Here is a 14606-nt window from a genome sequence, read left to right on the forward strand (position 1 = left end):
AATCAGCTAGACATTCTTGCTGGCCTTAGATGGAGCGGAAGGAGGCCTTAGATTCTGTGTGTAAATCATGGGAGGGCATATATGGGAGAAGATGGTCCTGCCTCGGACCAGGGTGGGGTATGTATTTTGATACTGAACTTGGTGATCAGATCTTGCCAGAACAACTTGCCAGAACAGTGATGGAGTTCTTGGATTTAATGTCAAGTGATGGAGTTCTTGGATTTAATAGCTTATTTGCAACAATTTTACGCTAGAATCCTAGAAGTGTAGAGTTGGAAGGGATCACAAGGGTCATCTAGTGCAATTCAGGAACCACAAGCTAAAAGTAGCCATCCGTCTTTAAAACATCCTTTAAAAACCTCCAATGAAGGAGAGAGCCCACTACCTTTCAAGGGAGTCCATTCTAATAGCTCTTATCGCCAGACAGTTCTTCCTGATGCTTAGTCAGAATCTCCTCTCTCATAATTTGATTCCACTGGTTTGGGCACTACCCTCGGGGGCAGCAGAAAACAAGCTCGCTCCCTCTTCCATGTGACAGCCCTTCAGCTATTTGAAGATGGCTATCATATCACCTCTCAGTCTTCTCTTCTCCAGGCTAAACACACCCAGCTCCCTCCGTTGTTCCTTGTAATGCTTGGTTTCCAGACTCACTCTCATTTTGGTTGCTTTCCCCTGCACAAGCTCCTTCCTCCACACACACACACACACACAGAGACACACACAGACACACACACACACTGCTTTCTTGAGCTCCACATGGCCTACCCTCTCACACACCAATTAAAATAACTAAATAAATAAACCCCACGCCAAATCTCCTAACACACACCTTCCAAAACTCACCTTTTTCAAAAGGTGGAAAGAGCATCTCTCCAAGTTTGTGACCTACCCCTATACATGGAGCAGATTCTCAACACAAGAGGTTTCAACGAAAGGAACGCCCGTGCTTAGGACAGTAAGATGAACCAGGAGTGCATTCTATTTCTTCTCTTATTACATCAGAGTTCAGCAGGCTGCGAATCTTCCAGAGGAGTAGGCATGCTTGCTGTGTTTGCTGCAATAGACTAACAATAATAAGCCATAAATTTCCAGGCACTAGAGTTCGCTTCATCAGAAAGCTTTATGCTGTTCACCTTTAAGGTGTTGCATGACTTTTAGATTGCTTTCACTGCTAAAAAACTTTTCAGACTTTCCTCTATTTCCAAACTTAATAAAAGCGCACCCTCTGGTGGGTAGAAAGAAAAACGACAGTTTCAGACAAACCATGATAGTCCCCGCAAACCATCTCATGGCCTTTCTTCTTCACAAGTAGATGCAGCTCCAGATTCTGCCAGAAATAATTGTTATTCCCATGCAAACTGCCATTTCACTGGAGAGCCAGACAGAAGCAGGGCAAAGCAAAAAAAACCCAGATTCAGGAGTAGTGAGAGGTGATTCGTATGGTTTCCAATAAGCAGCAAATTCCAGCTGAAGCCTTCCAGACCATGTCCAAAACCGGCTGCAGGAGCCTGAGCCTATTCTAAAAGCCTTTACTCTCGAGGAGCGTCATTATTTGCAACGAGCCCTTTACTCGGGAGTCACACAGGGACGTTAAGATTCTCAGGCAGAAACTCCACTGTCAACCAGCTGTCTGGTGAAAATGCTTTTGAGGTCCAAGGTGACTTCACCTCCCCACAATGTGAAACTGAATTCCTTGATTCACGCACCACTCATTCATTTTTTTGCTGCAAAACATGCACACGGCAACCAGAACACGCTCAGGAAAACACGCCACACATCCTGTGACCCAATAGGGCTAAAACAGCACACATCTTTACCGTATTTTTCGCTCTATAGGGCGCACAGGACCATAGGGCGCACCTAGGTGTTTTTTTTGGGGGGGGGAATAAGAAGTTTTTTACTCCCCCCCCCAGCCCGAAAGAGCAAAGAAGCCAAGACAGCTAGCAGGATCCATCCTGCTGGCTGTCTTGGCTTCCTCTTTAGCCACGCACAACCGCTCCAGCCGGGAGAGGCTGTGTGTGGCTTTGGCAGAAGCCAAGACAGCCAGCGGGATGGATCCCGCTCGCTGTCTTGGCTTCCTTTTTAGCCGCAGGGCTGGAGCGGGGGAAGCCCGAGCTTCCCCAGAATGGGTCCGGGAGTGGCGGTGAGGTTGCGTGCAACCTCGCCTTCGCTCCCGGAGCTTGCTGCTATCTGCAAGCCTTCTGAGCCCGGCGGGCACTCCCGCCGCGCTCCAAAGGCTTGCGGATAGCTTCCTGAAGCCTGGAGAGCGAGAGGGGTCAGTGCGCACCGACCCCTCTCGCTCTCCAGGCTTCAGCAAAAGCCTGCATTCGCTCCATAGGACGTACACACATTTCCCCTTCATTTTTGGAGGGGGAAAAGTGCGTCCTATAGAGCGAAAAATACGGTAAGTCATGGGACTTTAACTGGATTTTGATCAATGAAAAGAAACGGAGTCTATGTGAAGAATGCTTTCCTTTCACACAATCACTGGAATCCAGCAGTGAAAAGTGCGAGGGCAGCACTTCCTAAGGATGCTCACAAAATATTGGTCTAACTATACCTTTCAACATGGGGAAGGGCAGTCAGACCCCTGCTTTTATGGGACAACCCTGCTCCCAATTCTCAATGATGCAATATTACATGAAGTTTTAACAGATGAGCATCATTGCAAGAGAAACACAGGAAATTTCGGTAGAAAAGTGAGTCCTGGTGAAAAGATGGGGTTGTGGGGTGGATCCAGACAATAGGGCTACATCACATAAGCAGCCTTTTAGGACATATTCATGTTGATCTCCCAGTCAAGTCTCCATCAGCTGTTCAATTACTTGCGATTCTACTCCCCTGCCTATTTTTGTATTATCTTTTCTTTTCAGCCACATTTCAATTGCTTCCTGCTTATTCAACATTTGCACAGTAATTTCTTTCCTAAAACGGAAAAATTGGGAGCTCTCCAAATCATTTAGCAACCTCTAGATGGAAGCTCCCAGAGATTTAGCAAACCTTCCTACAAAGGTCAGCAAAACCCATTGCCTGCTGTGCTGCTCTCATGGAGAATGTGAACCATCTTCTGGAATTTTCAAGGCATTTGAAAGCCACCAGCAAATCAGCCTATTTTCAGTGGATGTGCCTTTCAGACTTCTTGTAGTCTGTATTCTTTGAAGCCTTTCAACATGGAAACATCTATATTAGGGTCAACCAACACCTGAGCATGTAGAGGAAGCTGTACTTTGTAAAAGTACGTGAGCTTAATGCAGAACATTAGTTAAATGGCTGAATTCCACCAACCCATCAAAAAACAGCCAGGTAGCCATTAACTAACTACAGTGGTACCTCGGGTTAAGTACTTAATTCATTCCGGAGGTCTGTTCTTAACCTGAAACTGTTCTTAACCTGAAGCACCACTTTAGCTAATGGGGCCTCCTGCTGCCGCCACGCCGCCGGAGCACAATTTCTGTTCTCACCCTGAAGCAAAGTTCTTAACCCGAGGTACTATTTCTGGGTTAGCGGAGTCTGTAACCTGAAGCGTATGCAACCTCAAGCATATGTAATCCAAGGTACCTCTGTACTGGGAGTCTGGTGCAGTGTCTCAGTGAAGTTTAGTGTTTAGTGTGCTGGACGACGAGTTGGGAGACTAGGGTTTAATGCCCTAATTCAGCCATGAAGTTTGTTGGGTGACCTTGGACCAATCATTGTCTCTTTGCCTAACCTTGAGCTCCTTGGAGGAAAGGTAGAATATATATGCAATGTAACAGAAATAAGTAACACTCAAGTCCCAGCAACACAGTGTTAAGAGTGATTGTGCAATTCTATTTAAAAATAAAAGACCGGATGGTGATAGAGCTTCCACAGGGCTTATGGTTCAATCAACCCAGTCAGATGGGCAACATATACATAATAAAATTATTATTATCATCAAGACAACAGGTATCATTTTTGTCTTTATTTCTAAAGCAAAGTCAGTCTTCAGGCAACGTGAACTGCTTTGTTCCATATCTCTTGCTTTATTGTTTTATTTTGCTTTTAAGATGACACTGTAGGTTCAAGTTCAGTACCACTTTACAGAACAAGGAATAGTGCTCACAGGTCCTGTGAACTTCACAAATACACAGCAGGAAAACTGAAAGGCTTCTCACGTCCCACAACTCCCCGCCTCTCTTAAAGAGAGACCCAAATACCAGTCGTTCCAACCTAGAATGCAAAAGAAGGTTAAGAACCCCAGACATGTCTCTCAAAGCCATCCCTTCTGTACTCAAAAGCTTTGGGCAGAATCCTCCACTGGTACTTTATTTCTGTCCCGTTTAAGTCAAGTGTACAGAGAGGCTTTCTGGATCAAGAGGAGGTTCACCTCACAGTTTTAAAGTTATTGCACAAATTACTACACCAATACATATAAAAGTTCTACCCATGGAATGTTAGACGAGGGTGGGGGGGTGCTCGATTCTTGGAGGATATGAAGAGATCCCAGCAAGACTGTACAGAAAGAGGTCTTAAATCGTGAACCCCAGCACTACAGACACCTGGTTGTGTGATTAAAAACGGCCACCTTTACAAATGGCTCTTTATTGCCCCAAAGATGAACCTGGCAACTTTGCTGGGGCGCTGCCCTACTGGCATGCGGAAGGGCTTTTGGTAGCCCACATGGCTTGCTTAATTGTTCCATCTCGCAGATTTCCAAGAGCTGAGGGAATCATTTGGAAAAAGTTAGAACGGAGTGCCAAACCCTCATATTATTAGTTAAATCCCTATAGCCAGACAATGGAGTCTAGCACCCACCTTCACACACGTTTGTGTATTTTCTACTCTAAATCGCATCTTCCAAAGCATTTGCGCAGCGCAGGAATGCAGCATCTGAATTGGCACTGAGAGAGGTCAGCGCAGAGGTGGCTGGACCTCAATTCAGAAAGAAAAGGCAGGATAGAGCAGCTCATGTGCCATTTAGGACAGGTGAGTAGTCTAGAGACTTGGTTCTATTCATGTAGCCAGCCCAGCCCACGCTACTTAAATGATGCTGTACCATGGGTTTGTCTCCTATTGCCAAGCACTGTATTAAACAGAAATCATAAAGCTGGGGTTTTTTCTAGTTCTCCTATTTAAGCTTCTTAGGAATAGGCATGCAGGCCAGGGAGCCCCCTATAGTGCTTCCTCACACATTTTTTATTAAAAAAACAGCAACCCATTTGCAACTGCATCATTCTTGCTTGAGAGATACCATGTGGTTTTTAGGGTTTGAGGGTAGATCAGCATCAAAGGACGTTGTTTCTTCTTCTCCCTGAAAAAAGCTTTTAAATTCTCATCAACCCCACCCCCCCAAAAAGCTAAATAAGCAGCACATGCAGAAAGGAAGCATAGTGTGAAAGTAACTCTCCGAATCCTAATCTAATACATTTGCATTGAATGGCTTTTAAAAACTGATTTCTTATAATGCAATTAAGCTTTTTCAAATAAGCAATGGCTGTGCTGTTTCTGCACACATCTTTCAACCTGCAGTATAGAGAGATTTGAAAGGTAGTTCATAGTCAGAAAAGTGAGCTGAGGGTGGAGGAATCAACCCTTTCAAAAGAAAGAAGTAACACAACAGGAGAGAAGGCCTATATTCAATGCTGCAATCACTCTGCCAATTCAGATTTTGCTCACTGGAGCACCATACCCTTTCATTAACCTGTATGACTGCCTAGGCCAGATTTGCGGTCAAACACATTAGCTTAAGCAGGGACGCAGGTGGCGCTGTGGGTAAAACCTCAGTGCCTAGGACTTGCCGATCGCATGGTCGGCGGTTCGAATCCCCGCGGCGGGGTGAGCTCCCGTCTTTCAGTCCCAGCTCCTGCCCACCTAGCAGTTCGAAAGCACCCCTAAGTGCAAGTAGATAAATAGGTACCACTTTATAGCGGGAAGGTAAACGGCGTTTCCATGTGCTGCGCTGGTGCTGGTTCGCCAGAGCAGCTTCGTCACGCTGGCCACATGACCCGGAAGTGTCTTCGGACAGCGCTGGCTCCCGGCCTCTAAAGTGAGATGAGCGCACAACCCTAGAGTCGGACACGACTGGCCCGTACGGGCAGGGGTACCTTTACTTTACATTAGCTTAAAAGCATATTTCCAAGCCCACCGGCTCATGCATACATGCTAGGCATCAATGACATTTAAAAACAAAACCTTTGTTTTAAAAAATGATTTCCTGCCACAGGAAATCAGTCAAGTGGCCATTCTTAAGGCTACAATGGATACAGCCTTGCTGAGATTGAGACTAAAGGTGAATCAAAAGCAGCTTCGTCCCTTCCCCAGCAACTGCATGCTACCTTTCTCTGTAAGAATTGATCATGATTTTGGAAGAATAAATAGGGCACCTTGAGCTCTGACATCAAAACCTTTCCTGTGCATTGTTTTACTAAGATGTCAGCACCACCAATGGTGCATTTAAGAATGTGACTGATGAAGTGTTGATCTCGAAGGGTAGATACATCTGAAATGACAAAGTATTACAAGAACAGAGAAAACTCTGCTAGGTTTGGAGAAAACGGTGAGAACAAGAGAGGAGGTGTATTATTATTATTTTACAAATATAACATTCATTTGTTCTTACAGACTAGGAACATATGAATATTTTGGGGAGTGGCAGAAAATAAGAGTAACAAAGCAATTCAAGATGATGCAGAGGAGTTAATATTAATTCAGGTTGACTATGTCAGCAGTGAGCTCAAACTACCCTGTTATTATGATGCTTTAATCAAAAGATTTACTGCCAAATCATGGGCACAGAAGATCTGCAGAGCACATGCATTGGCTTTGAGACTGGGCAGTAAACATGTACTAAAGAGAGCAGATAAAAAGGGTCAGGTATAAATTTACGCCAGCCACTACATGATGAACATGCAATTAAGTTCCCATGATGTTATCTTTAGAACAGGGAGGGGAGTAAAAAAATACCACTCAATGGGTTACGGTGTTTACAAAAAATGTCAGAACCAACACTAAGGAAAGGCGTTAACTCTCACTGCACCCTGACTTTTTCCTTTTTTAAAGGAGCCATTATACATGGCCAGAGATCTCAGAAGAGGACACAGGAGTCTGTCTGGCACAGGGAAGCACCATGGCCACCAGAGACTCACTGAAAGGGCGCTAGACTGTTGAGAGCAGAGGATGGCGGAGCAGAAACAATGAAAATACTCGAAGAACATTTCAGTTGGCAGCTTGAAAGGCTAGTGATTAAGTACGGCAGAACAAGCCAACAAGGTCATATTTCTTTACAAAGTAGATACTGACATACCGAACAATATACAAAAATCCTAGGAAACTATTAATACTTAGTGGGTAAGTTCACTGTGTGTGTGTGGACAGTTATATACAGCAGACAACCTTAGCTGACTTCTGGAGGTTTAAGTCTGTGCAAAAGCTTATCAGAAGACCAGGCTCAGGTCCACAGAACCCCAGAAATAGTCCACCTGCCAATGCAAAGGTGTTCTTGGGCAGAGATTCAAACATTTGAAGTGTAGGTTTGCAAGCAAAATTTCCACACTGGTATGGGAGGAGCCCTCCACCCCACTCTCCTGCGATTCTGGTATCCACACTGGAATTCAACCAATTACACCATGATCCCAAGTTTTCCAGTAGCTTCTCACAACATTAGCAGTCGTGCTATGCTGTAACACATTACAAAGGGAGACAGATGACAAAAGAAGATCTATTGACCACAAGCATCAATAACATACTTAAGACCTGTAGAAATAAATACCTGAATTCTTCTCAAAAGTCATGCAAAGCAGCCAACATGATGAAACTTACAACCTGACCCCTCTTGATTAGCTTCCTTCTGATTTGTTTGGGGGGGGGGAAGGGAGAGGAATCTATTTTGGAATCTTATATACTGATTTTATCTATAAATGCAGTCAAAGTACCAAACTCATGTTCGGTTGCTCAAGAAATTTGCTTCTGTCATTCACGAGTTCTGTTTAACTATCTTGTCTAATCCTTCCAAACACTTCGTCATTTCTGATATCAGGCAGTTCTGGTAAAAACCAAAAAGAGCAAATGGAACCTTCGAGGGAACAAAAACAATGTGACATTTTTCATTTAATTTTTAAAAAGAAATGGAAACTACCAAGGGCAGGAAAAGGAAGTGTTTTGCTCTTGACTCTCCAAGAGTTCATACGGAAGAAGCTCAAACCTTGTTTCTTCTGCGACAGAGATTTAGCTGAATAAGGTAAAGAGTTATTGTTTTTTCCTTTCATACCTTGATAAATCTAAAAACTGCTTCAACAGCATCTTAATTACCATTTTGTATTGTTTCAAACCCACCCCGGCAACTTCAGTCTCAGTCCACCAATCTGCAATCAGTTCAGTAATCTGCAATCAGTTGAAGATACACTCATATCAGCTTATCCAGAAGTTCTCCAGAACTTCACCTGAAATTCCAATGAGAAGCTGGGCAATCTCGCAAGACTACACATGCAGCGTTGTGCTATGAAAGTATGCTTGCATGGGCTTACTTCCTCCAGGCTCTCGCTTTAGGAAGTCGGCATGCTCCGCATACAACAGCAGCATGGTGAGAATATATCTAAGAATGCACAAGGTCATTTCCATGGGAGAGACACGTCTTCATATGGTAATTACAAGAATCTACAAACCAATGTCTTTTTTTGTAGTAGTTGTAAACAGGAGTGGAAAGAGAATGGAACAGTAAGCATGAGGTTTAAACAGGCCCAAAAATGACAAGGACGTTAATCCAGTTACATGGGAAACCTTTCCATCAGAAGTATGACTTTTCCCTTTGCCATGATGGACAGGGATACAAGTCCTACCAGTTCTGGTTATCCCAGCCTTCTTCAGCCGCTGAAGAAGATTCTTTTGTCGTCTTCTTAGGGGTCATTTTGGTTTTGCCCTCCCCGGCTGCATTCTCCCAGTTGGTCTCCCAGTTTTCCCAGCTGTCACTGTTACTGTTCTTGTTATTGGAGACTGTCCCCGACCCCCAGACATCCCAGCTATCAGAGCTCTTCTTCTCGGTAGAATTGTCCACGTACGTCCAGCTGTCGCTGCTTGGGGACTTGTGGGTTTTGGGCGGATCCGAATTGCCAAAGGTCTCCCAAAAGCTTTGATCCACTGCATTGTTCTGGTAGCCTTCACCACTGTTCTGGTAGCTGTCACCTTCTGGCGGCCTTTAAGGAAGAAAACACAGGAGAACGGAAGAATAGTTCATTTCAGCACAGGGTGGATCAGAAGGGCTGCTATCGTGTTCAGCCTCGCATCTTGAACTGCTGTTAACGCTACACTATTCAATCTCCACCTTAGAAGCGAAAGCGTGGAAACGTAGCTGTGTGTACATGTGCTTTTGTATAGGTTCCACCATATCCCCAGCTAAAGCCAACTCTGGAGTCATTGCAATGTAAATATTGCAGGGAGGCAACACTATGCCATCCATGATGGGATGGGATGGAAATGCCCTATAGACAGCAGTGATGAAGTTTAGGAGAGGGATATCACGAGTTGTCTGGTTTATTTAAAAATAAACTGTGCATGCCATTTCACGTAATAAAAAATTCTGAGTGGTTTACATAAAACTACAACAATTACATTCAATAACATCTCCTAAAGACTAGATTAAAAACAGAACAAATGCATATATCACAAATAAAACAGAGCAGCATAAAAAACAGGTTTTCTCAACCACTCAATTTTTAATTCTCTTAAGTTCCAGTAGTAGATAGGTAGCCGTGTTGGTCTGCCGTAGTCAAAATAAAAAAATTCCTTCCAGTAGCACCTTAAAGACCAACTAAGTTAGTTCTTGGTATGAGCTTTCGTGTGCATGCACACTTCTTCAGATACACTGAAACAGAAGTTGCCAGATCCTTCTATATAGTGAGAAGGTGGGGAGGGGTGTTACTCAGAAGGGTGGTGGGAACGGGAGATAGGCAGATAGCTGGGAGAGCCTGTTGACGACTCTTAACGACTGTAATAGGTCTTACAGGAAAAGGCAAGGGGTGAGAAGGTGAAAAATGGTATAGTCATGTATAGTGAGATAAGAATCCAATGTCTTTGTTCAGCCCAGGTTTTTCCATTGTTTTAAGTTTGGTAATGAGTTGTAATTCAGCAGCTTCTCTTTCCAGTCTGTTTCTGAAATTCCTTTGTAGTAAAACAGCTACTTTGAGATCTTGTATAGAATGTCCTGGGAGATTGAAGTGTTCTCCTACTGGTTTCTCTGAGAAGTGTTCTCCTACTGGTTTCCTACTGAGAAGTGTTCCTACTGGTTTCTCAGTAGGAAACCAGTAGGAGAACACTTCTCAGAGAAACCAGTAGGAGAACACTTCAATCTCCCAGGACATTCTATACAAGATCTCAAAGTAGCTGTTTTACTACAAAGGAATTTCAGAAACAGACTGGAAAGAGAAGCTGCTGAATTACAACTCATTACCAAACTTAAAACAATGGAAAAACCTGGGCTGAACAAAGACATTGGATTCTTATCTCACTATACATGACTATACCATTTCTCACCTTCTCACCCCTTGCCTTTTCCTGTAAGACCTATTACAGTCGTTAAGAGTCGTCAACAGGCTCTCCCAGCTATCTGCCTATCTCCCATTCCCACCACCCTTCTGAGTAACACCCCTCCCCACCTTCTCACTATATAGAAGGATCTGGCAACTTCTGTTTCAGTGTATCTGAAGAAGTGTGCATGCACACGAAAGCTCATACCAAGAACTAACTTAGTTGGTCTTTAAGGTGCTACTGGAAGGAATTTTTTAATTCTCTTAAGTTTTTAAGAATGATGTGAGACTAAAAGCAAGCATATTTGAACATAATGGTTTTGGGAGAAAAGGTGCCAGTTGTTTCAAGTTGTGTTCATGTTCTAAAATGGTGTAAACATGTTTCTGAGCATTGGGAAAAGGTCAGAAGAAAATGAATAAGGGACATATAGGTATAATAAAAGGGTTTTACACCCACTGGGTTCTAGAAGGATTATTGTTTAAAAAATGGAATACAACCATGTCCGTGTTCTTTGGCCATGACAGCTGCCACTCAAAGCAGATATGTGAGACATGGAAGCCTGGAGAGTACACATATAACACAAATACACAAAGAGGGGTACCTTTCAGAAGACTCATCTGATTTTCCAGAAAAGAAAGTGGTAACATCTCGCCATCCCTTACTACTTGCTCCCTGGACCTGTGAAATAGAGATTGGGGTAAAATGGAGAAGGAAAACCCAAAGGAAGATTAGAAAAATATCATTTTGGGGGAGTTGGCGTGGCGGAAGAGCGGCAAAACCAGCTTAATCACCTGCCTCTGAAAGTGGAGCTCTAGAAACTAGAAGACACTCCACTTTGAGCCACTGAGTCAAAGGGACCAGACTCTTAGCAAAGTAGGCCAAGCTGATAGGCTCAGATGAAGAACCTGGAAAGCTGCCACTTAATGATTTTTCTGCCTGCTGCAACAATTTTAATGCAGTGCGGTAGATGCTGTATGGATTCTAATTTGATTTCGATTTCTTTTATTTATTATATACAGTACTGCATTTCATTGTATTACAATTTGAATTCCAATTTGTAACACAATAAAATAAAATAAATAAAAGAAGCAAACAAATGTAATTAGAAGCCAATATAAATGTCTTATCCAATGGATGTGCCGTCTCTCATCTTCAACCACAAATCCTGGGGACCACCTGGGTGAAGCTTGCAGGCCACTAACTCTCCATGGGTCAGAGTTTGGGAACCTTTCATATAAGGGACGAACACAACATGTTCATGAAAGGTGAGCTCACCACTGATACCAGAGCTATGAAAAGTACTAACGCTATACATCTTTACACACTGCTTTTCTTAAAAAAGCATCAGAGCAATTTTAAAATCAAAGCATTCAAGAGAAAAATAGTTAAAACTAAGAAGCATCAGCACTTACCGGTTTTATTAAGCATTGGCAGCAAGAACAGAAGAAAGGGAGAAGGCACGTATATTAGCAAAATTTAGAAGTCTTTGTTTTAAGCTGTTTCCATATTCCTTTGCAAGCTTTATGGCTGGTCATTGGCCCACCCAATGCTACGTTTCATAGTGAGGAAGAGAATTTGTTTTAGAAATGCATCCTGTGAGCTCACAGGAAAGTGTTTTTTGTCACATCAATGGTACACGTACCATTTATGAAATACCCTTTACTAGATATCGAGGGAGTCAGTTTTCACACATGAGCCTGGTTCACGCATTGCTGTAACATTCAATGATTTGTTCAGCCACAGCATAAATGCCGGCTCCTTGCATGTGAGGTCATAGTCAAACTGATTTCCATGCAAAACAGATGCAACCCAATCACTTTCAGTGACATGTGTGACTTGGGCCTAAATAAAAAACAACAACAGAATAGACAGCTGTTTGTCAATGCTGCGTTGCTGCAGGAGAAATTGCTTCTAGCGCTGGAGCACAACATGCCTAAGGAATATGGAGACTGGCTTAATTCCTGGCCTCCTATCCGCTAGGAAGGCCACATCGTACCTTGGAAGCCAAATGCGAGACTCCCTGGGAAACATCATCCATAATTTTTCCATCTTTTACCTACATGAATCAAGATGTCCAAAGTTAGGCGCAGAACAAAATGATGCCACAACTATCTGAGAGAAATGCTATTTGCACCAAAAGTAAACACAAATCTTTCATTCCACAATGAGGTCAGGAGAGTTTGCTACTTTTAAAAGGTTATCTGCTAAGAACTCAGGAATTAATCTTCCTTGGGGGACACAAAGACTTTGGATGCAGCATACTAACCAATCAAGAAACCAATGGCACGATGAGCACTTACTTTAAAAAGTGAGGCAATTCTTACAAGTATAATCATATGTTTTTTTAATACCATAAATGCATTCCTTATTTAGAACTTTACACATTATTCAGAGCCTGTCTGATGACATCTAAAATAATATCTAACTCGGTTCAAAAGTTTGCAATTGATGCAGCACAGATCATAATCCTCAAAACTTAATTATTCTACCTTTAATTTAGCAATATTGTGTCTTTAGAGGAGAACTGCCATTGATGGACCAGGGGCTGAAAAAGTCCCTCCTCCTCAGCCGAGATCACGGTGCCCCAAAACTACGCATTTTTTGAGACCGTGCTCTCGCACGGGTTACAAGACTCATGCAGGAACGTGGCAACAAAGTTTTGCACTGGGACATGTGGGAGGGTATGGTGGCACCATTCACATAATCAAAACTACCACAGAGATATCAACATTTTCAAAAGTAGAGGGTACATGGCTTAGCTTTTGAAAAACAGGGGGTCTGCAGTACTTAGCTAATTGGGAACCACTGGCCTAGAGTAAAAGTGAATAATCTTAGGGTTCAACAAGCTAGAATACCACCAGGGATCTGAGTTCAACTCTGCACTCGTTGCATAAGCTTTTGCATTTTATTTATTTTACCCCACTTATTTTATTTATTTTAGCCCCACTTCCTTGTCTGCAAAATGGACATAACCTGACAGGTTGTTATTAATAAACAGAGACTATAAAAATCACACTGCAGAGTCTGAAATTCAGAAGGCTGAAACACCCAACTGAATCATATTCATGGGAACAACCAATACTTGATCAAAATGGAATTATATAACGTGATTCTGAAAATATCTCTCTCTGTACCACCTTCCTCAGCCTCGTGTCCCTCCAGATGTTTTGGACTACAGCTACCATCAGGGCTATCTAGCATGGGCAAAGATCAGGGATGGCAGGAGCTGACGTTCTACAACATCCTAAGTACCAGGTTGGGAAAGCCTTCTCTGCACGCCCTGAAATATTAACACAGGCTCCTTTTCAGTATTTAGCTCACCTGTGATCTCTGGGAAATGTGAGAACAGCAGTTTGCGGAGGGGGTTTTTAGCAGCTGCCCCAGCCTCAGGGATTAGGATCCCCATTCACGTGCTAGTGCTCATGTTAGGGTATTCAATTAAGTGTTCAAACGTGTTCCAAGTCTCTACTATGTCAGGCATTTGTGAAAATTTCTCAGTAATGCCCCATATTATTTATCTATGGCATTTTCTAGCTTTTGGGGGGCTTTATCTGCAGCGAGCTTTGCAACCCTGACCCCTGTGTTAAACTAGCTGGATCTTTAAATGTCACTTGTATTAAGATGAAGGTTTAAAATTGGATTGTTAGGCATATAAGGTTTCATGGACGTGCATGAATAAATACTAAACAATGAAACCAAGAGGGGGAGTGGAGGGAAGTCAAGCAAGATTATGTTTTTTTTAAAAAAATAGCTGGATCTTGGGAAACCCTTCAAAGAGGGCCTAGGGAGGTATGCTGTTGGAAGGAGTGGCATGATCTGGCCAAAGAGTGGTGGTGTTTGGGTGCTGTTATTGTGTTGGACTAGGAACAGGAAGACCCAGGTTCAAGTCTTGACTTGGCCAGGATGGGGTGACATTAGACCAGCCATGTTTTCCCTTAAAATACCTTACCTCACAGCGTTGTTGTGAGGATGAATTACGTAAGCCACCCTGAGCTACTTGGAGGAAGGGCAGGATATTATGATGATAATAAAGAAACAAAGCGTTTGAGACAGACGAATTAAACGGCCAAGAAGGATGAGGGGGGAATATCAATGGCACATCCTTTTGAACCGGACTCTCAGATCTTTGG

At 43.1% G+C, this 14606-nt stretch overlaps 1 protein-coding gene across 8 annotated transcripts in view; it reads right to left on the reverse strand.

Moving 5' to 3' along the window:
• Positions 1-3978: 3978 nt before the first annotated feature.
• Positions 3979-14606, reverse strand: part of ARFGAP1 (ARF GTPase activating protein 1) — a 35525-nt gene continuing 24897 nt past the window's right edge. For 3 of the 8 annotated variants that reach the window (XM_083507598.1, XM_083507597.1, XM_083507600.1), the window contains 3 exons: positions 12473-12532; positions 11078-11154; positions 3979-9146 (listed from right to left, as the gene is read on the reverse strand). In XM_083507598.1, coding sequence (XP_083363724.1) covers positions 8789-9146; positions 11078-11154; positions 12473-12532 — 495 coding nt within the window. In that variant the 3' untranslated portion in view covers positions 3979-8788. The remainder of the gene's footprint in view (positions 9147-11077; positions 11155-12472; positions 12533-14606) is intronic. The other 5 variants (XM_083507599.1, XM_083507602.1, XM_083507601.1 and 2 more) reach the window with 2 other exon arrangements.

This window comes from Podarcis liolepis (genome assembly GCF_965112155.1).
Source record: "Podarcis liolepis genome assembly, chromosome: 6".
NCBI lineage: Eukaryota > Metazoa > Chordata > Lepidosauria > Squamata > Lacertidae > Podarcis > Podarcis liolepis.